The sequence below is a fragment of the Bos taurus genome, chromosome 15, assembly GCF_002263795.3.
Source record: "Bos taurus isolate L1 Dominette 01449 registration number 42190680 breed Hereford chromosome 15, ARS-UCD2.0, whole genome shotgun sequence".
In the NCBI taxonomy this organism is placed as follows: domain Eukaryota; kingdom Metazoa; phylum Chordata; class Mammalia; order Artiodactyla; family Bovidae; genus Bos; species Bos taurus.
In genome coordinates, this window is record NC_037342.1 from 54,247,334 (window position 1) to 54,271,041 (window position 23,708).

General features: G+C 44.9%; 1 protein-coding gene across 5 annotated transcripts; it reads left to right on the top strand.

Annotated features, from left to right (window-relative positions):
- Nucleotides 1-135: 135 nt before the first annotated feature.
- NEU3 (neuraminidase 3) lies at nucleotides 136-23,429 on the top strand. Of its 5 annotated transcripts, XM_059874552.1 has the most exons (5): nucleotides 136-6,360; nucleotides 7,871-7,919; nucleotides 9,747-9,883; nucleotides 10,811-11,022; nucleotides 18,103-23,429. In XM_059874552.1, the coding sequence occupies exons 3-5, from the start codon at nucleotides 9,757-9,759 to the stop codon at nucleotides 19,180-19,182; spliced, it is 1,419 nt and encodes a 472-aa protein (XP_059730535.1). In that variant the 5' UTR covers nucleotides 136-6,360; nucleotides 7,871-7,919; nucleotides 9,747-9,756; the 3' UTR covers nucleotides 19,183-23,429.
- The last annotated feature ends 279 nt before the right edge of the window (nucleotides 23,430-23,708 follow it).

Genomic DNA, 23,708 nt, shown 5'->3' on the forward strand with positions numbered 1-23,708 from the left:
ACTTACTTTGTGGCAGGTAGTATTCCAAGTTCTGTATGTGTATTAACTCACTAGTGTGCCCAGCTGCCCTAAGAAAGTAGGTATTTTTATTATCCCCATTTTATAGGAGAGGAAACTGAGACACAAAAATTGGTTAATTTGTGTCCACACAGCTAACAGTAGATCTGGGATTTAAACTGTTGTGTCTGGCTCCAGAGTTGTGAGCAGCATCGTTTGTAGTATTTTCCCACTAGGGTCAGAGAAGAACTGGGAGTTGCCCAGATCCTGTGACCTATAGGAATATTGTACTTCTCACCTTGTAAGTACAGTTCCAGCTGAGCCTAATACCTAATACTATAATCAGTTTGTAAGAAACCCCAGTTATCACATCTTCCTCTTTGACTTGGGAATGTTGCCCTATTTAGCTCACACAGTAGAAGATTGTGGCTCAGAAGGTAAAGCGTCTGCCTACATTGTGGGAGACCCTGCTTCGATTCCTGGGTCGGGAACATCCTCTGGAGAAGTTAAATGGCCACCCACTCCAGTACTCTTGCCTGGAAAATCCCATGGACAGAGGAGCCCAGTAGGCTATAGTCCATGGGGTCACAAAGAGTCGGACACGACTGAGCGACTTCACTTCACTTCAGTAGAAGATTGTGGGTATCACTAGATAGGAAGTTGAAGCCTTGGATTCTGTATTTCCATGAACCTTGGGTAGGCCTTGTAATTCTCTCCTAGTTTCTTCTCCCCACCGCCCAAATGGTAATTCTGTTCTGTCAGCCACTTGAAGCTTTCAAAAGTGTAATCAGATAATCATATTTTTATAATGAAGGAGTTACTGTTAGGGAATAACCCTCTCCATGATGATTCCTTGGAATTCTTTCATACCAGCTGTACCATTTTCTTTACATATATGAACATGTATTTTCTTTTTTTTTTTTTTTTAACGAGAATTGAATTACATTGTGTTTTTTTAAACTTGATATTTCTTAGGTACTTTCCTTGTCAGTATACATAGGTCAAATGCGTTTTTAATAGTTGCATAATATTCCATGGTAGAAATGGTTTTAACTGTGATGTTTCTTTATTGGTATGTTTGTTTTCTTCTGGTTTTTCACTATCCCAAGGGGGAAGTCAGTTTGGGAGAAGAGGAGAAAAAGAGATATCCTTGAGTGATAGGCAAGAGACCTGGGTTTTCAGCTGTATTTTAATTTATGACCTTGGGAAAATCTCATTTCTTCTCTAGGACTAAAAGAACCCTTCAAAAGAGCTTTCAGACAGTGTATCCTTTGAGATTATGAAGGTTCCTTATTGCCTAGAGATGCCTATATATAAAACATTTTTTTTATTTCAAAGAATATGAATGCTGTTATCCTTTAAATCTGCCCTTAAACCCTGCTTTGAGATTTCTTAGGCTGTGTGGATGTCTTAAGGTGTTCCCCTGACTCCGTAACCAGTTGAGACAGTATTGGTTTAATAAATAAAGAAATGAGTTAGCAGCCTAGCCATGCATCCTGCATGCACCCCTTCCCCTCATCTATCCAGTTGTGGTATTCTAGGATGAGACTGCTAAGAAGAGTGGGGAGAGAGCTGTGTTTTTCATTATTTGCAAATTTGACCTGCTAACATGTATTTGACAATTGGTGTTTCATATATTATTAGGAACAGTCTTTTTGCTTCAGAACAGCCTTAGGAAATGAAAGAAAATGTGAAAGTTCCTTGGACTACCCACAGTTGTATTTTTCTCTGGGTCCAAGTTCCTACTCAATTTAGAGCTTTCTAACACCAACTCTCTTATCACCACCCCTGGCTACCCTTGACCCAAACCTTATTTCCCTGATGAAAGTTATAATATCTGGGGAAGCTTCTACTAATAATGAAAAGTGAAAGTCACTCAGTCTTGTCCGACTCTTCGCTACCCCATAGACTATACAGTCCATGGAATTTTCCAGGCCAGAATACTGGAGTGGGTAGCAGTTCCCTTTTCCAGGGAATCTTCCCAACCCAGGGAACAAACCCAGGTCTCCCACATTGCAGGTGAATTCTTTACCAGCTAAGCCACCAGGGAAGCTCAGGAATACTGGAGTGGGTAGCCTATCCCGTTTCCAGCAGATCTTCCTGACCCAGGAATTGAACCTGGGTCTCCTGCATTGCAGGTGGCTTTGCCAGCTGAGCTACCAGGGAAGCTCTGTTAATAATATCACAATATTTTTTTATAAAATGTGCCCTGTCCCCACAGACAGCCTCTAATGTTATTACTTAACAATCCAGCCTGAAAGCACATTTGCTCAGGTGACTCCTCTGCTATCCACAGATACTTGAAGAATTAGCCTTTTGTTATATACCATAGAACTTTTATGACAGTCTGGTGTTCTCTGTGACCCGCTTCTCAGAATGTTTTGAATATACTATTGCCTGCTAATGAAGATTGGGGAGGTGGTTGTAGGCTCCTAGTACTGGGAAGTAGGTTTAAAGACAGTTGCTCAGAAGGTGTGTGTTGGTGCTCACTTTTCTCTGAGCAGGAGGATTTCTGACTAATCTGGCAATCAGCTTCAGATTTGCCCCATTGTAACCACGAACACTAACATTCTTCCCCGGTGGGCAGCAGATTTCTCTTCTTTTCAGACAGCAGTTACAGAGACACACATCTACACAAGAGTGAAAGGAGGGAAATTCCCTATTTCTGTGAACAAAAACCAGGTGAATTGTTAGAAACCTTGGTTTGCTTGGGTGAGGAGGGATGGCAGGTGTTGGATTGTCTTGCAGCCAGCTCCCTCCTGCTGCTTATCATGCCACCCTTAGATCCATTCGGAGACAACAGTAAAACTCTCCAAATTTTTTGCAGTGGATCTTGGCTGCTGTAAGGGAGCTTTGGCTCTTTGAGGGAGATGTCCCTGTGACTGACAAACTGCTCTGGGAAACAGTTGATTAATATCGAATAGTACTCAGTATCCAGGCTCTTAGTGCCCTGGATTTTGTGTATAATGCTGTCAAAGGTGACCCACTGGGGAATGAGTGTTGGGAGAGGCAATCTGCCACAAGCCGTGAGCCCATCCCTGCAAGTTCTTCATGTAAATGCAAAGACCCTGGCCACTTCTTCTGGGCCAAATCTCAGTATTCTCTTGGTAGTGAGCAGCCTAGGGAGAGGAAGTAATATCTCTTTCCTGGAGCCGGTTTGCTTACTGTTCACTAAAAGTGTGGACTCCCCCCAAGCTCAGGGTTCTTTTCTTATGACACAACCTACTGTGCATGTGGGCACCCATCTAGGCCTACCTGTGTCAGTTTTGTTGGGGAAGGGGAATGGGGAACTAGCACAAACCTGTCCATTGCTGTTTGCTGCATCATAAGTAATAAAGTTCTTTGATCCAGAAGTCTCATGTCATCTGCCAGTCTTCATGAAAAAAGTAGGTTAACTTGTTTGCAAGGAGGATAAAATTTGAAACCCTTCATGGGCTACTCTTGATAGTTTGGTAACAAGGATGGGATCCTGACAGACAAGTCTTTCCAGAAGAGGAAGGTCAAGGGCCAGGTGATATGAGAGGATAACTGGGCGCCTGGTAGCAACTGCTGCCATGTGAGGAGGGGAGTAAGGGCCTCTAGTTGTCCTACATGTTAATGAATGTTTTGAGGCTAAGCAACAAGAGGTGAGATTGAAACACACTGTCTGACTGGTTGTAGCTCAATTCTCAGAGCAGGAGAATGAAAGGATGTTTTGACAATGAGGCAAGCAAGTCTGTGGCCCCAGTTGAAGGCAGTATGGCTGACTGATGAGTAATGGTTTCCCCAAAGCTGAAATAAGTGGTGTCAGAAATAAGGATATAAAGCTTTTTAAGTGGACCCAATGGAGAAGGCAATGGCACCCCACTCCGGTACTCCTGCCTGGAGAATCCCGTGGATGGAGGAGCCTGGAAGGCTGCGGTCCATGGGGTTGCTGAGGGTCGGACACGACTGAGAGACTTTACTTTCACTTTTCACTCATGCATTGGAGAAGGAAATGGAAACCCACTCCAGTGTTCTTGCCTGGAGAATCCCAGGGACGGGAGAGCCTGGTGGGCTGCTGTCTGTGGGGTTACACAGAGTCAGACATGACTGAAGTGACTAGCAGCAGCAGCAGCAAGTGGACCCAAAATATTCAGTATTAGGAGTTTGTTGAGTCCAGGCAGATAACCACTGAAGCAAAAATAAATTCATGATCCATTCCCTCTCACTCCCTCTCCTGCTTTAAGGAAAGACTTTGTGTATGCTGGGGGATCTTTGAGGAGGAGAAGGATTACCTTTTTATAGCTCTGTTGAATATAAACATCTAAGTCACCATCCTACTTCACCCCATGGGGACAGGGAGCCCTGGGTGCAGAATGGTCAAGTGCCGAGAAACTGGCAGAAATCCACAGTGATGTGCAGTGGGCGGGGAGGGCAAAAAACCAAACCAGGGACTGCACTTTTTCACTTTCAGGGTCTTCAGTTCATTTCAGCTCAGTCGTGTCCGACTCTGCGACCCCATGAACCACAGCACGCCAGGCCTCCCTGTTCATCACCAACTGGAGTCCACCCAAACCCATTTCCATTGAGTCAATGATGCCATCCAACCATCTCATCCTCTGTCGTCCCCTTCTCCTCCTGCCCTCAATCTTTTCACAGCATCAGGGTGTTTTCCAATGAGGCAGCTCTTCACATCAGGTGGCCAAAGTATTGGAGTTTCAGCTTCAACATCAGTCCTTCCAGTGAACACCCAGGACTGATTTCTTTAGGATGGACTGGTTGGATCTCCTTGCAGTCCAAGGGACTCTCAAGAGTCTTCTCCAACACCACAGTTCAAAAGCACCAATTCTTCTGTGCTCAGCTTTCTTTATCAGGGTCTTAAGCGGTCCAATCTCCTAATCTTGATGAGTTTCTTTGGTCCCTTTATTCTTGCTTCAGGTGGTTTCCTGGCTGTTCCACCTTTAATTAATAATAGTTCTGCTGTTTGGAACTCAGGCCATGGAGGCTGGAGTCTTATTTATAAGAAATGGGGGTCAAAAAGACTTTCATGCCTAGAAGCCATATAGGGGCCTGCTCAGCATCAGAAGTACTCAGAGGACCAGGCATAGAGGTGTACTCAGGGCTAACACTGATTTCAGCAATGTAGTAAGGACACACACAGGATCATAAGACTGCAGGCTGAGTCTGAAAAAATCCTTGCATAGGCTTTCTTATGCCCACTCCCTCTCATGAAGGATCACACTAAGCACACTTTACCCAGCATCACAAAAGCAGCATGCGAGCCTAAGTCTCTGTCTAGAGAACCTACCCATTAGAAACTTGGAACCCACAGTTTTTATTGGGGTCAGATTACCTGGGCACTCTGCCTGGCATGTTTGAAAATTCCAGACTCTCAGAAAGTAAGCAGGTATTCAGCATAAACCATACTGCGTTCAAACAGTTTGTGCATGGTCTACATTAATTAGACTCTTAACTAAAGGAAGAGCTGTCCTTTCTTCCCTATTTATTCAATTGTGCACATCTACAAGGACACGTGGGCTTTTAACTTGTTCAGCGGTTGTAATCTACTATCAGTTACTGAAAATATATGTACACGCACACACGCACACACACACACACACACACACACACACACACACATGTATATAACACATATAAATTTTTATTTTCCTAAGGGTCGGTTGCCCAATGCTCTGGACCGCTGGACATTTTAGTGGCGTCCCCTTTGAGATCCGGAACTTTCTCGCTCGACTCTCAAGTTGTCTAGGGAAGTTTTAGGGTGATGCCTATCAACAGACCGGCAACCAATAGGGGAGGGCGTGGGGAAAACGGACTGAAGACGGAGGTGGGCGGAGTGGAAGGGTGAGGGTCGCAGCCAGGGAGCTGTGTGGCAGTTGGAGACTGAACTTCGGCCTGAGTTGGAGCGGGTGGGGTCGGGTGCTAAGAGAGGGAGGGGCAAGTTCCAAGCCACCGCTGGGCCGGAACTGGGGGCCTGAAAGAGGAGGAATGAACCAGATTGGACCGCTAAGGGACTGGGCGGGGGAAGGAGGGGGCGGGGCCTCGGCTGCACCGCCCCCCCCCCGAGGGGGCGGGGCTGACTCCAGGCCGCAGCCAACTGCGGGTCCCAACCGCCGGCGGGTTGCGTCTTCTGAGCTTCCTGGACTTCCTTTCCTAACGGCTGTTTTCGGCTTCCCCAATCTGTCAGCCCCGCCGCCAGCCTCTCGATGTCTCTGTCGCCGTGTTTCTTCACTTTTCGTGGTTTGTGTCCGCGTCCGCAGTTTCTCTCCTGCCCTCGTCTCCAGGGCTTGATCATTCTCCAGGGCTTCAGTGTCGGAGACGTGAGTGCTTGACCCAGCGCCCAGATCAGCCCGAGAGAGATGGAGGAGCCGGGGTTCCCTGCAGGTGAGTGTGGCTGGAAGACTGGCTGCTGCTGCTGCTGTTAAGTCGCTTCAGTCGTGTCCGACTCTGTGCGACCCCATAGACGGCAGCCCACCAGGCCCCGCCGTCGCTGGGATTCTCCAGGCAAGAACACTGGAGTGGGTTGCCATTTCCTCCTCCAATGCATGAAAGTGAAAAGGGCCTCCCAAAACGTGAGGCGAAGTGACTGTGCTGACAGGTTCGGCAGCACTCTTTGGATTTAGGAAATCCAGTCTATTGGGTCAGAGACACCCCAGTGGGCTAATCTCTCAGACACAGCCAGAAGGTATTCTTGGCTAGCTCTGTTTTTGTTTTCCTTCGACTGAAGCCTAACTTGTTTTGCGATGGAAGGGAACTGAGACTGGGAAAACTCTTCTTACTGGAGAGGGTCTACAGGCTTCATAGAGCCCAGAACTAAAACTTATATGAGTCCTGGGCCTTGGTCCAGGTTTTGTTACTGACTCATTGAGTGGCCTTAGAGGAGTTTATTCCCCTCTGTGGATCTGAGAATCCTATTGTGTACCATGAGAGGAGTTTGGACCATGGGATCTTCAAAGACCTAACATATGATGAGTGCTGCTTAAGTATTAGTTGTTAGGCGTGAATAAAATGGGGAAGTCTCCCTTGGGGCTCACTGGAGGCTGCTTGCTGCACTAGATTAATTGGAGTCTGTGGAATTATGTTATTCTTCAGGCTTGAGAAATAGGTGGCATTATCTCCCTTGCAGGAAGAAACTGAGGCTCAGTGGTAAACTGGATTTGCTAGTAAGTGTCAAAGCCGAGTCAGTCTTAAAGTCCATGTTACACTATACTTCTCAATAAGAGAGCAGGGAAATCTTGATTGAAAGGTGATTATGTGGAGCAGTAGTTAATAATGTTGAGTTTTCTGCTGAAATGAACAACTCCAGTCAGTTCAGTCGTTCAGTCGTGTCCCACTCTTTGCGACCCCATGGACTGCAGGCAAGGCTTTCCTGTCCATCACCAACCCCCGGAGTTTGGTCAAACTCATGTCCATCAAGTCGGTGGCGCCATCCAACCATCTCATCCTGTGTCGTCCCCTTCTCCTCCCGCTTTCAATCTTTTCCAGCATCAGGGTCTTTTCCAATGAGTCAGTTCTTCGCATCAGGTGGCCAAAGTATTGGAATTTCCGCTTCAGCATTAGTCCTTCCAATGAATATTCAGGACTGATTTCCTTTAGGATTGACTGGTTAGATCTCCTTGCAGTCCAAGGGACTCTCAAGAGTCTTCTCCAACACACAGTTCAAAGCACAGTTGAAAAGCAAAAGAATTGTATCTGATTTTTCTCTGTCCCTAGCTCCTGGCACATGGTTTGTGTGAAATAGTTTGGGTATTGATGCCACAGCCACCACGTGTGTTACCATTGCCATCAACATGATCAGCATAGTTAGTAAGCAGTGATAGGGACTCTAATTGTTACAGTGATAGCAAAACCATAAATTGTGAAGACTTCTGAATTTATACTTTTACTTACATAGTGCCTTAAAGTTTATGAAGCACTTTTGAGTGGTTCTTCAGTCATCTTAGGTAAGTATTATTTCATCCACATTTTATAAGCAAGGAATCCAAGACCTGGGTTAAGTGACTAGTGCAAGGTCACATAGTAAGAACTTGTGCTTCTCCTTACGAGTTCTGTCCACTCCCTGTCCCTACCCACTCCCTGTCCCTTTCGTTTTTTCCTGGTCCTCCCTGCCCATTCCTATGCTTTTTCTGTGCTTTATTCTTGTCACCCAGACACATTCTGTTTTGATGTTGACCAATAGTCTTGTGTTGGCTGATGATTAATAGTGTTGATATTATCTCAGGCTGATGATTAATAGTGTTGATATTAACTCATATCCTTACAAGAATTTAAAATATGACCTCTCCCAGAGGGGCAGAGGGGTTTAAATACTTTAAAGAAGGGTAGTTGTAATTATGGTGGTTGTCTTCATCCTCCTCCTCCACAGGTTTTGAGGAGTAACACTAGAATATGTAGTGATTGACAGTCCAAAAATAACAGCTGTCATATATTGAGCTCATTACTGTGTCATGGGCCCTGTAACAGCCATTTACACTTTTTACCTCAATTCTTTCAGCCATTCTACTGAATTTTATAAACTAGGGTCCAGCAGTTAAATTACATGCCCAAGTTCATGTAGTCCTGGCTTGGCCCAAACCTTATTTTCTAAACCATTACACAGCCTGTCTGTCTGGCAGGAGAGCCTGAATTAAGAGAGAGGTGTGCTCAAGTATGGTGTGAGGAAGACAGTTGAGAACCCAGAATTGGAGTGAGGGGAAGTTTTTCTTCTGGACTTAGGAGGCCACCTCCCCATCCTTTTGGATAGTGAGCTGTGATTCTTCTCACTTGAGGTTAGAAACCAGTGAAATGAATTATTCACATGCTGAGTGAATTCACATGCTAAATAAATCACTCATATGCTGTGAAAGACAAACTTGTCTTGACTGACACTAGGAACCTGTAGCCCAAAGCAGTGCAACTTTCCCCTTCAGTTCATTGTCCAGAAGGCTACCTGAAAGAGTGGTCTGAAATATGTACTTGATCTTGGCATTCATCTGCCAAAACCTGTTGAGTGGCTCCCTACCCATGGGATAAACAGCTTAATAAGGTATCGAAGCCTCCCAGGATTTGCCCTCGCCCGACCCCTTCAGTGCCATCTTCGTTCACAGCTTTTGCGCTTCACTGTAGTCATACTGGATTACTCTGAATCCCCACAGCTCATAGTGTGCTTCTGCGATCTTTAGGCTTTTCATATCCATTCCCTCTCCTCTTCTCCTTTTTACCCTTCAGTTGGTTAACCCACTGTTCAGCCTTTAAGATCCAACTCACCCATTCATTCAAACATTCAACGAACATTTGTCAAGCCTGTGAATTACCAGGCAGGGTTTTAGGTTTAGAGGTATAGCAGTGAATAAAACAGACATGTACATGCCCTTTATGGAACTTCTATTCTGTAGGGCATATTAAATAAGTATAACATATGGGTGATGGTAGGTGGCATGGAGAACAGAGCAGGGAAGGGGGATAGAGAGGGACAAGGGAGTTGTCAGGGAAGGCCTCACTGATTGGACGATGTCTGAATAGAGCTGAAGAAGGTGAGGAAGTAAGGTATCTGAATGCCTCAGGCCCAGAGCATAAGGATATGAAACAGGGGATCACTTGACTTATTAGCTTTTCAAAACTCCACTGCTGCCTTGATCTGGACAGTTGCCTTTTTTCTGTTTTCCTGCACGCTCTCGTGTTGACCTCTTAAAGTAGAAATTACTACATGATATTGTAATTGTCAATGTATATATGTCTGTCCCCTCACCTGGATGTGGGCAGGGACCTCTGATCCCTTTCTGTCTCCTCAGCACCTACCTGATGGCTTTAATTCCAGTGGGCACTCAGAAATATTTATTAAATAAACGAAGAAGGCCTTGTGGGTCTCATTCTTACAGCCTGATTATTTTTACAAATGATTTGGAAGACAAGGCTTGGACAACAAATGGTGAGAGGAAAAATCATTCTAAGCTTGATTCTATCTGTCTGGCTTCCCTTTGTGGGCCTCTGAGAAGTTGAATACCTGAGAAATGTACCTAGAGATTTCCATTTTAAGCATTATAGCAAGCCAGCTAACCTGTAAAGTAAATGATGGATAAGTATAACAAAGCCTTTTATAGTTGAATTTCCAAGAAAGTAAGAGAAATCCCCAGGGGCCTAAAAACCAAGAGTAAACTGAAAACTGGAGAAGTTAGCCCCTTTACGTGACCTCAGCTGCCCTAGATGTTTGCTGGTCTCTTTTACCTCAAAGCTTGGGCTTTAATATACCTGCTATTGCAGTGAATGAAACCATAGGCCCACCTGTGTTAGACTATGGTTGGAACTGAGATCCCTGCATGAAGCCAGATACCTTGAAAATCTATATCCTCTGATTGAGTGGAGTAGGAAAAAGAAATCTTACTACTGACAGAGATGACAAAGAAGATTGCTTCTTATTCTAGGCTCCAAGAGAAGGGAAAAGTTTGCCCGGAGAATTCTGAACCAGAGGCATTCTCTCGTATGGATTTGGGTTTATATTTATATTGCCTGAATTGCCTAAAAACTCCAAGCCAGGAAATTGACTATTAGGAACCATCCGGGCTGGTAATACCTCTGAATGCTTGGCAGAAGCACATACAGAATCTCTCTGGAGAGACACTTGACACAGGCTACACAGGATTCCCACAGAGCCTGGAATATAGACTTGTTATATGAGAATGCATATTGCTTGCTTTGTGCTATTGAGATCATGATGTTACTTTTGTATATAAAAAATAAATGTTTGGGTACATCTTTGCCTCCCAGTGACCTCCAGAAGTGAAATGATAGAGCAGAACTTGTGTCCCAGCGAGCCTTTGGATGTGGACACACACTGAGCTCCCTCCTATCCTTGCAGAGGTCATGGAAGAAGTGACATCATGCTCCTTCAGCAGCCCTCTGTTCCAGCAGGAGGACAAGAGAGGGGTCACCTACCGGATCCCAGCCCTGATCTACGTGCCCCCTGCCCACACCTTCCTGGCCTTTGCAGAGAAGCGCTCCTCGAGCAAGGATGAGGATGCTCTCCACCTGGTGCTGAGGCGAGGATTAAGGACTGGGCAATCAGTACAGGTGACTCCTTATCCCAGATCTGAGCCTGGGTCTCATTTTCTGCATTGCTCACAGCATGTCACAGTGTGTGCCCTTTTCATCAGTGCAGGAAAAGCCTTGTGTCTCAGCTGAGGAGGGGGGAAAAAAAGCAGTAAAAGCAATGCTTTCCCTTATTGAATACTTACTGTTTGCCAGAGGCACATTGAAATTCACAGCCACTCTGTGACATAGGAACTGTTGTCAGTCACATTTTACAGATGAGGATACTGAGGCTCAGAGTGATTGCTATTTGCTCAGGGTCAAACAGCTATAAAAAAGCAGTAAAAACAAGCTTCAAACCCAGTCTCTGAATAGAGGCCTCCATGATTTGTGTATTCAGTTCAACCAACATGTGGTGTGCTTTTCATTCACATTCTCTTTTATTCTCATAAGTCACTGAAAGCAGTAAGCATTGTTAGTCCAGTTTTGCTGATGAGGCATCCTGGTGCTCCAACAGGTAGGTAGCTTGTTCAGGACCACAGCTAGCGAAAGACACGGGGGAGGAAAACAACATCTGTATTCTCCCCCCTCTTCCCTTTGCTTGTCTTCCTTCATGCTTTATGTGCTGCTGCTGCTACTGCTGCTAAGTCGCTTCAGTCGTGTCTGACTGTGCGACCCCATAGACAGCAGCCCACCAGGCTCCTCCGTCCCTGGGATTCTCCAGGCAAGAACACTGGAGTGGGTTGCCATTTCCTTCTCCAATGCATGAAAGTGAAAAGTGAAAGTGAAGTTGCTCAGTCGTGTCTGACTCTTAGCAACCCCATGGACTGTAGCCCGCCAGGCTCCTCCATCCATGGGATTTTCCAGGCAAGAGTACTGGAGTGGGGTGCCATTGCCTTCTCTGTGCTTTATGTGAGGTACATATTATTATCCCCATTTTATAAGAAGGAAAGTGACTTGCCTTAGGCACATACTTAATAAATGGAGAACTGGGGTCAGTGCCCTTGTCCGTAGGTAGCACATTTTTACTGTGTTTTTAATGGGGGAGAGAATAGTTACTGCCCTTGGGGCTGTGAACTACAGGGTTAGTTTAGAACCCAATTTTGTTATTGTTGACTTTTATCTCTCAGAGATGGCTGAAGTGAGGATCAAGTGAGACAGTGAATTTGAAAAATACACACATAATCATACATACATACATTTTTTATGAGTTATTTTAATCTGCTTAACCTGCACTGCTTTTTCTGCTCTCAGAAGTCTCACCTTTAAAACTTCATGTCGTTAGGGATGCTTTGCTTTGCTGTTATAGTGCAAATGCTGTTCTGCTGAAGGTGGACCTTACAAGCAAGCCCTGGCTGCTTTTAATGCCTTACTCACATTTCCCCTTGGGGAAGTTTTTTACTTGAGGGACTTTCCATCCCCTGCTCTTATACCTTATCATGTGTCTTTCTTATGGCCTCCCAGGGTTGAACCTCTGCTTATATCACTGGTGCCTTTCAGCCCAACTTGAAGTTCTAGCTCTTTTGTTTCCTCCAGGACAGGCAGTACCTGTGGTTTCTGTTGCTCTGCTTTTTGCCACAGACAGTTGGGCAGTTACGTTTTTTTTATCAGACCATACCTGTTACATAACCTCACTATCCAGTAGTCACATCCAGTCACAAACGTGTCCACTGTAACTCATTCTCTCTTCACTTTATTTTATTCACATTCATTCTCTCATTTACTTAATTGTAGAATCTTAAAATGGGAAGAATTATCAGCCCAGCTTCTTTCCCAATATAGAAATCTTCTGTATTCCATTGGTTGCTACTAATAGCTTAGTGGTTAAGAGCATGGCTTTGGAGTCAGGCAAGACCTATCATTTATTGACTGTGATCGTGAATACTTGACTCTTCTGTTTCATTGTCTGTGAAATATAATTAATAATAGCAGTTCCATAGTAGGAACTCAACATTAGTCATCTTCTATTAAGGATCTACTTACACAACTCCTCAAATGAGAAACTTAATCCTGTGGCAACTGTTAACTTATTTTTTGAAATGAGATCCTCTGTACTTGTCTGTAATTGCCTGTTGTTGTTATGCCTTATGGGGAAGTCCATGTGTACATTATAAAGTCCCTTTTTGTGGAGAAGTGCTCTTTGATGTATCTGAAAGCAGTATCCACACCCTCCACGTCTTCTATCTTTTAGCAGCTCCTTAGGCCACAGTCTTGATTTGATTTTTGGTCCTTTGAAAACTGATTACAGTCCTTGGGACCTGGTGTGGAAGATCAGTGTATTTTTGCAAAGTATGGTACACATAACTGAACTTATGACCCCAAGGATAGATTGACCAGCTCAGCAGTAAAGTGGCTATCCCATCTGGTATCCTTTTAATGCAGCCTACAGTAAAATAAAGTAGCATTTACTTTTTGATAGCTGCTTAAATGTTAAATAGATGGTCAGCTAAACCCTTCAAAAACTTTTCGGATTTTTTTGTTCTTTTAAAAACATTTTAAATTATGGTAATATGCACCTAACGTAATACTTTCCATCATAATCATTTTTCATTTGGCTGTACAGGGTCTTAGTTGTGGCAGCTGGCATCTTTAGTTGCAACATGCGAACTACTAGTTGTGGTATATGGGATCTAGTTCCCTGACCAGGGATCAAACCCAGGACCCCTGCTTTGGGAGCTAGGAGTCTTGGCCACTGGACCACCAGGGAGATCCCTCTGTCATAACCATTTTAAGTATACATTGCAGTGTTGTTAACTGTATTACATTATTTGTCTCTAGAATTTATTCATTAGTGCATAATTGTAACTGTATACTCACTGAACAACAACTAATTTCCCCCCTCCCCAATCCCCTAGAGATTAATACTGTACTTTGTGAGTTTGTTTACTTTAGACATTTCATGTAAGTGGAATCAAGCAATATTTTGTCTTTCTGTGATTGGCTTATTTCACAGGATAATATCCTCAAGGTTCATCCATGTTGTAGAATATGTCAGGATTTCTTTTTAAAGGCTGAATAATAATCTATTATATGTTAATTTATTATTTCATTTATCCAGTTTGTTTAGCCATTCATCCCTTTTGTCCACTCATCGGCTAGTGGACACTTGAGTTGCTCCCACCTTTTGGTTATTGTGAATAATGCTGCTATGGAATAAGGAGGTGCATGTAAATGTCTCTTCAAGACTGTTTTTTCTATTAGTTTTTGTACAGACCTAGAAGTTGAATTGCTGAGTTATGTGGTTGTTGTTGTTCAGTCACTCAGTCGTGTACAACTCTTTGTGACCCATGGACTGCTGCATGCCAGGCTTCCCTGTCCATCACTATCTCCTAGAGTTTGCTCAAACTCATGTCCATTGAGTTGATGATGCCATCCATTCATCTCATCCTCTGTCACCCCCTTCTCCTCCAGCCTTCAGTCTTTCTCAGCATCAGGGTCTTTTCCAGTGAGTTGGCTGTTCGCATCAGGTGGGCAAAGTATTGGAGCTTCAGCATCAGTCCTTCCAATGAATATTTAGGATTGATTTCCTTTAGGATTGACTGGTTTGATCTCCTTGCTACCCAAGGGACTCTCAAGTGTTTTATCCAGCACCACAGTTCAAAAGCATCAATTCCTCAGTGCTCAGCCTTCTTTATGGTCCAACTCTGACATCCATATATGACTATTGGAAAAACCATAGCTTTGACTAAACAGACAATCCTTATCCATCAGAGGGCAGACAGAATGAAAACCACAGTCACAGAAAACTAATCAAACTGATCACATGGACCACAGCCTTGTCTAACTCAATGAAACTATGAGCCATGCCATGTAGGGCCACCCAAGATGGATGGGTCATGGTGGAGAGTTCTGACAAAACGTGGTCCACTGGAGAAGGAAATGGCAAACCACTTCAATATTCTTGCCTTGAGAACCCTATGAACAATATGAAAAGGCAAAAAGATATGACACTGAAAGACAAACTCCCCAGGTCAGTAGCTGCCCAATATGCTATTGGAGAAGAGTAGAGAAATAACTCCAGAAAGAATGAAGAGGCTGAGCCGAAGCAAAAGCAATGCCCAGTTGTGGACATGACTGGTGATGGAAATAAAGTCTGATGCTGTAAAGAACAGTATTGCATAGGAACCTGGAATGTTAGGTCCATGAATCAAGGTAAATTGGAAGTGGTCAAACAGGAGGTAGCAAGAATGAATGTCGACATTTTAGGAATCAGTGAACTAAAATGGACTGGAATGGGCAAATTTAATTCAGATGACCATTATATCTACCAGTGTGGGCAAGAATCCCTTCGAGGAAATGGAGTAGCCCTCAGAGTCACAAAAGAGTCCAAAATGCATTACTTGGGTGCAGTCTCAAAAATGACAGAATGATCTCTGTTTGTTTCCAAGGCAAACCATTCAGTATCACAATAATCCAAGTCTTTGCCCTCACCACTAATGCCGAAGAAGCTGAAGTTGAATGGTTCTATGAAGACCTACAAGACTTTCTAGAACTAACACCCAAAAAAGATGTCCTTTCCATCATAGGGGACTGGAATGCAAAAGTAAAGATACAATCAAGAGATATCTGGAGTAACAGGCAAGTTTGGCCTTGGAGTATAAGATGAAGCAGGGCAAAGACTAACAGAGTTTTGCCAAGAGAACACACTGGTCATAACAAACACCCTCTGCCAACAACATAAGAGATGACTCTACACATGGACATCACCAGATGGTCAATACTGAAATCAGATTGATTATATTCTTTGCAGCCAAAGATGGAGAAGCTCTATACAGTCAGCAAAAACAAGAATAGGACTGACTGTGGCATAGATCATGAACTCCTTATTGCCAAATTTAGACTTAAGGAAAGTAGGGAAAGTCACTATATCATTCAGGTATGACCTAAATCAAATCCCTTATGATTATACAGTGGAAGTGACAAATAGATTCAAGGGATTAGATCTGATAAAGTGCCTGAAGAACTATGGATGGAGTTTGTGACATTGTACAGGAGGCAGTGATCACCACCATCCCCAAGAAAAAGAAATGCAAAAAGGCAAATGGTTGTCTGAGGAGGCCTTACAAATAGCTGAGAAAGGAGAAGCGAAAGGCAAAGGAGAAGAGGAAAGATATACCCATCTGAATGCAGAGGTCCAAAGAATAGCAAGGAAAGATAAGAAAGCCTTCCTCAGCGATCAGTGCAAAGAAATAGAGGAAAACAATAGAATGGGAAAGACTACAGATCTCTTCAAGAAAATTCGAGATACCAAGGGAACATTTCATGCAAAGATGGGCACAGTAAAGGACAGAAATGGTATGGACCTAACAGAAGCAGAAGATGTTAAGAAGAGGTGGCAAGAATACACAGAAGAACTATACAAAAAAGATCTTCATGACCCAGATAACCACAATGGTGTGATAACTCACCTAGAGCTAGACAGCTTGGAATGTGAAATCAAGTGGGCCTTACGAAGCATCACTACAAAGCTGGTGGGGGTGATGGAATTCCAGCTAAGGTATTTCAAATCCTAAAAGAGGATGCTGTGAGAGTGCTGCACTCAATATGCCAGCAAATTTGGAAAACTCAGCAGTGGCCACAGGACTGGAAATGGTCAGTTTTCATTCCAATCCGAAAGAAAGGCAATGCTAAGGAATGTTCAAACTACCGCAAATTGCACTCATCTCACACACTAGCAAAGTACTGCTCAAAATTCTCCAAGCCAGGCATCAATAGTATGTGAACCATGAACTTCCAGATGTTTAAGCTGGATCTAGAAAAGGCAGAGGAACCAGAGATCAAATTGCCAACATCCGTTGGATCATCAAAAAATCAAGAGAATGCCAGAAAAACATCCACTTCTGCTTTATTGATTATGCCAAAGCCTTTGTGTACATCACAACAAGCTGTGGAAAATTCTTCAAGAGATGGGAATACAGACCACCTTACCTGCCTCCTATGGGTCAGGAAGCAACAGTTAGAACCAGACATGGAAGGACAGACTGGTTTCAGATTGAGAAAGGAGTACGTCACGGCTGTATATTGTCACCCTGCTTATTTAACTTATATGCAGAGTACATCATGCGAAGTGCCAGGCTGGATGAAGCACAAGTTGGAATCAGGATTGCCGGGAGAAATATCAGTTTCAGATACACAGATGATACCACCCTTATGGCAGAAAGTGAAGAGGAACTAAAGAGCCTCTTGATGAAAATGAGAGAGGAGAGTGAAAAAGCTGGCTTCAAACTCAGCATTCAAAAAACTAAGATCATGGCATCTGGTCCTCCCATCACTTCATGGCAAATAGATGGGAAACAATGGAAACAGTGACAGACTTTATTTTCTTGGAATCACTACAGATGGTGACTGAAGCATTGAAATTAAGAGGTGTTTGCTCCGTGCATAGAGGAGCTTAGAAGAAAAGCTATGACAAACCAAGACAGCCTATTAAAAAGCAGAGACATTACTTTGCTGACGTATGGTTTTTCTAGTAGTTACTGTATGGATGTGAGAGCTGGACCATAAAGAAGGCTGAGCAGTGAAGAATTGATGCTTTTGAACTGTAGTGTTGGAGAAGACTCTTGAGAGTCTCTTGGACTGTGAGGAGATCAAACTAGTCAATTCTAAAGGAAATCAGTCCTGAATATTCATTGGAAGGACTGATGTTGAAGCTGAAACTCAATACTTTGGCCACCTGATATGAAGATCTGACTCACTGGAAAAGACCCTGATGCTGGAAAAGATGGAAGATAAGAGGAGGGGGCAACAGAGGATGAGATGGTTGGATGGCATCACTGACTCGATAGACGAGTTTGAGCAAGGTCTGTGAGTTGGTAATGGACAGGGAAGCCTGGCATGCTACAGTCCGTGGGATTGCAAAGAGTTGGATACGACTGAGTGACTGAACTGAACTGAACTGAGAAGTACTAATGCTTTTGAACTAAACTGAGAAGTACTAATGCTTTTGAACTGAACTGAGAAGTACTAATGCTTTTGAACTGAACTGAGAAGTACTAATGCTTTTGAACTGAACTGAGAAGTACTAATGCTTTTGAACTGAACTGAGAAGTACTCATGCTTTTAATGAGCCTCATGTCTCCCTATGAGTCTTTCACTCCTGCTTTCTCCCTTCCCCTCATCTAGTGGGAACCCCTGAAGTCCCTGATGAAAGCCACGTTACCTGGACACCGGACCATGAACCCCTGTCCTGTGTGGGAGCGGAAGAGTGGCTACGTGTACCTGTTCTTCATCTGTGTGCAAGGCCATGTCACCGAGCGTCAACAGATTATGTCAGGCAGGAACGCTGCACGCCTCTGCTTCATATGCAGCCAGGATGCTGGCTATTCATGGAGTGATGTGAGGGACCTGACTGAGGAGGTCATTGGCCCAGAGGTGACACACTGGGCCACTTTTGCTGTGGGGCCAGGTCATGGCATCCAGCTGCAGTCGGGGAGGCTCATCATCCCTGCATATGCCTACTACATCCCGTTCTGGTTCTTTTGCTTTCGGCTGCCATATAGAGCTAGGCCTCATTCCCTGATGATCTATAGCGATGACCTAGGAGCCACATGGCACCATGGCAGGCTTATCAAGCCCATGGTGACAGTGGAATGTGAAGTGGCAGAGGTGATCGGGAAGGCCGGCCACCCTGTGCTGTATTGCAGTGCCCGGACACCAAACAGGCACCGGGCAGAGGCCCTCAGCATTGACCATGGTGAATGCTTTCAGAAACCAGTCCTGAGCCATCAGCTCTGTGAGCCCCCTCATGGCTGTCAAGGCAGTGTGGTGAGTTTCTGTCCCCTGGAGATCCCAGGTGGATGCCAGAATCTTGCTGGCGAAGATGCACCTGCCATTCAGCAGAGTCCTCTGCTGTGCAGCTCAGTGAGACCAGAGCCGGAAGCTGGAACCCTGTCAGAATCATGGCTCTTGTACTCACACCCAACCAATAAGAAACGGAGGGTCGATCTAGGCATCTACCTCAACCAGAGCCCCTTGGAGGCTGCCTGCTGGTCCCGCCCCTGGATCTTGCACTGCGGGCCCTGTGGGTACTCTGATTTGGCTGCTCTGGAGAATGAGGGCTTGTTTGGGTGTTTGTTTGAATGTGGGACCAAGCAGGAGTGTGAGCAGATTGCCTTCCGCCTGTTTACAGACCGAGAGATCCTGAGCCACGTGCAAGGGGACTGCTCCACCCCTGGTATGAACTCTGAGCCAAGTAAAAAGTAATTCGCTTAGGACCCAACTTTGCATAGAAGGCTACCGTAGAAGGCAGTCACAGCCAGGACAGTGGAGGCCAGGATAACAGAGGTTACTGAAGTCTGCAGAGAAACAAAACACCTAATATTCTGCTCCCTACCTGTTTTCACTTCTCATTCTCCAGAGAACAAAATGAACATCTTGCCATAGCTACTGCATTCAAAAGAGCACTGAACGGTGAGCTGAGAGACTATGATGTCATCTTGGCTCTTCCACTGGCTTGCTTTGGGACCTTGGACATGTCACCTGTACTCTCTGGGCCTCAGGTCTCCATCTGTAAAAGGAGAGGGTCGGATCTCTGATTTCTCTTCTTCCCATCCCTAGGAAAGGCAGTGTGCCTGCATGCTCCCTGATCAGCAAGTCCTGGCTGTATGTAGGACTCTTATCTCAAAGGCAGGCTCCGCTTTTCAAATGACTTGCCACTCATCCAAGTATAAGGTTACAAGCAGGTGTCATAGCACAAAGGAAGATGTAGGTGGCCTGTTTTGTTTTTAATAACAAAAGCACTTACATCCTTCTGATTATGCACGAAGCTCTACAGACTCACTGTTCTAGAGGAATCGGGCCAAGCAGCAGAATTATAGGTCACTTACCTTCTCCAGCTTTACAGCTCTGCTCCACCTTTCCTTCCTTGTCCAGAAAGCATTACCTCTGAAGGAGAAAATGAGATGCTCAATGTCAGTGATCTTCAATAATGGTACTTAATGTTTCTGCTGGCATGACTCCTATGAGAGATGAACTTGAAGTTCATTTATTAGGATAGTTATTGATGAGAAATGAACATGGGTTAGGACTTCAAAGCATCGGACAAAACTTTCTGCTATTGCTGCTCTCAAGGAGTTCACAGTTTAGGGGGCTAGAAGAGGGATAAAATTGAAGAAAATAAATGTAGCTGGGGGATAGTTTATAGATATTGGGCTCTAAGTGGGAGTGATAGTAGCTGCTGATGGTATTATTTTAATTGTATCTTAATTGTGCCTGGAGTCATCTGCCCCAGAACTTGTCCAAGCTGCTGTTTGTTTTTCTCAGAATGTTGTTTTCACTCAGCCTTCTTTAATGGAGACAGTCGTCACCATTCAGAAGGTCTCTGGACTCAAAAACCTCTGAATCAAGCATATTTGTTCAGACCTACTGAAATTTGGACCATCTCTACTATTAGTGAAGTGTAGAGATGCTTCTTTATCTAATAGATTTGGGATAAACTTTGACATTGCTGGTTCTCAGATGATAGCAGATGGTTGCTCTTATTTTAGATCATTTCCTCCATAAGCCTTTTACTGTGACAGATACTCTTATTGTGAGAGCTACCTTTTTTGTCCCTATTTTTGGAGGATAATGCCTTAAACAGGCAGCAGGTAAATATATTTGGTGCTGAGTAATGACCCTGGAGAGTAAGTCGTTGTCGTGGAACACAGCCTAGAAAGTTGGGGGATGCAGTTGTACCAGTCAGATGACAAAGAGTCCTATAGGATGAAAGTAGAGATTAACTTCACCTACTTTAGCATATGGGTTAAGCCCAGGGCTTAGAGGGGCTTTTAAAAATCTCCTTAACCTCTCATACATTTGCTGAAGTTAATACACAGTTATGATCATTCACTCACTCATTTATACATTTATCTAAATGTTTCCATAATTGAGTACCTGTGCATAATGTGAGGTACTTTCTAATTGCCAATCCCTGCTTGAAAATTGCTTGTGGCTCCTCATTGCCTACTAAAGGGTGTTTACATTTAGCCTGGCATGTAGGACCTTCAGTTGTTGGTTGAAATAATGAACACTCCTCTCTTCTTCTCTATATGAAGCTGCTGTCAGAGAAGACCTCGGTCGCTTTGGCAAGTGGCAGGGGCTGTGATTTCAGAGTGGGCAGCGTCGGTGGTACAGGGAGGAACTGGGGAGGGGAGGATTGAAAGGGCAGCCCCTCCTGACTGTAGAAACTCCTTGTTCAGCAAAGCTTTCCTGAGCACCATACCCCAAATTGACAGGAGTAGAGAAGATGGCTAGGTTCTAAAACCAGAGTTAAAGGATGGAGAAAATGAGAATACAAGGTTCTTTGGGACCATCCAAGAAGGGAGTCAAGGAACGGAGTTCAGCCACATGCCAGGGTGGACCCCAGATGCCTAGTCCTCTTGGGAAGTCTCATCCATCTTTAAAGTGCCCTCCCCTTTCTCCTTCCCCTTGGCTTCAGGTTTGCATCTCCTCGGTGACTAGCAATGAAATTCTTCAATAGGTGAAGGGGGTCTGAGCATATTTCAGTAATATCAGGAAAAGAGGGTTGGGCACAGGGGTAATCCACAATGAGGATTAGAGAACAGAACAGAGGGGTGATGGCAGTTGTGAAGGAAAAGCACAGCAGGGAGGAGTACTGACACCTTTAGGAAGGGGGAGAAAGGGGTACACACAGGAAGCCCAGGCTGGAGAGATGGTGTAGTGATGGCTACTGTGAAGAAGAAATGACAACAGGCCAGAGCTGTTCCACAAAATGTGTGGGAGGGAAAGAAGCCTGCACAGGTGGAGCTGCAGACAAGTTTTAACCCAACCCTGTAACTTGAAGCTTGTCTCTGTGCCAGGTGAGCATCCAAAACAGCTGTAGTGTCAGTTACCCAAGGTCTTGAGGGCCCTGGGACCTATACCATGATACTGTCTCCTAACTGAACCGATTTCAGCCACAGTTGGGTTGGGAGAATGGGAAAGATAGAGCAGGTGAAGGCAGCTGTGAAGAAAAGAGAAAAGCAGACTAGGTGCCATGAAGAGAGGACTGGCTAGGCTGTGATCTTTGGCCTGAGAGGCTCTCCCCCATCCTTGGCCCCTCGGGATTGACCCATCGAGCACAGATGACCCACCACCGGAACTGCAGGAAGGCGCAGTAGGCCCCTCTGTCTGCTGGTGTACACCCAGACTAGCCTCCCACTTGCTCGGCCTGCCGGTCCTGCTCACGCTCCCTGCCTCCTGCTTTATTCAGTCTAGGCTCCTAACCTTTACCTTCTCTGTGTGTGTGTTAGTGCTCAGTCACATTCGACTCTTTGTGACCCCAGAGACTATAACCTACAAGGCTCCTCTGTCTGTGGAATTCTCCAGGCAGGAATACTGGAATGGGTTGCCATTCCCTTCTCCAGGGGATCTTTCCAACCCAGGGATCTAACCCAGGTCTCCTGCCTTGCAAGCAGATTGTTGACTGTCTCAGCTACAAGGGAAGCCCTAACCTTTAGCTTGGGCCCTTGTTATTTGGACCTGTTTCTCCTGGTCACCAGTCTCCCCTCATATATCCACAGGTTGTCATGCAGCCACATCCACAGATAAACAGCCTTACCCCCTCCCTGTTGGGTAGCCCGAGGGACGCATGGAAGTTGGCCCACAGCTGCACAGCCCCCCGCCCAAGGCAGTAGGATCCATTCCTTCCATGTTGGCCAACTGAGGCTGTTCAGTCTTATCTAAGAAGCTGTGAGTTTTCCCCACTGTATCATCCAGCAGCTATCATGTCATCCTTCCTGCGCTGCCGGAGCGCACGGCATGGGCCTCTCTTTGGTCCTTGGCACAGGCTGCCCATAGGCCTCCGCCAGGCTGTGAACGCCTTGAGGACCAAGTTTGTCTGCTTCCTTTCTGCATCCTTTTTACCTTGAATCATGACTTATTTTTGTGATATATTGCTAGCATATTCTGAATTCCCTGATGGTAAGGACTGTGTCTGATTCCTCGCTTTGTCCTCTGCACCCAGCACAGGGCCTGGCACAGAATAGGCAGCAGTAAAGTTGTGCTGAATGAACAAAGGAGTCAAAGACTCTTGGACTTCTGGAGCCAATTGAGAGGCCAGGGCACCTTTCCCCAGAGGAGGAGCATGTTGTGTCCCTCTGTGGCTGATGTGCTCAGCCTGCTGAACACGTACCCTAAATGAATCTCTGTTGGGGCTACACCCAGGCCAGTCACAGCCCTTCCTTGGAATGAGCTGCTCTCTGGCTTGAGATGTTCCTACCTGGATGTCACAGCATCCCAGCCCAAGTCTAAAGCCAAACCTTGACTTGGGGTTCGTATTTCACTGGCATTTCCCCTTTGTCCCTAATTGGATTTTCTCTAACTGCCACTCCTCCAGGGAGATGCTGGGGCTCAGTGTTTTCCAGTGTGCCTTGCTCTGTGTTACCACGTGCCAGGAATGCTCTCTCTACTGTTTAAGAACTGCCGTGACTCTTTGAAACAAGGAAGACGAATAAAGAGCTTAATTCTGAGGGCTACTGTTTTTGACTTTTGTTGTATTAAGGTGATTATCATCCTAATACATCTATCTAGTTTGTAGCCAACTTCTCTCAAAAACTGGGTTTTGAGGCACTTTCTTGCATTCTGTAAGAACTTTTACTTTCAGAAATCCTTACTAATAATAATCCTTTGCACTTTAACACATTGTCCTTTGAATATAGTTACCTACTGAGGAAAGCAGGGCAGAGATTAATATAACTGTTTGGTTGTGTATTACATGCCAGCTATTAAGTGTAGAAACTGGGGTGTAC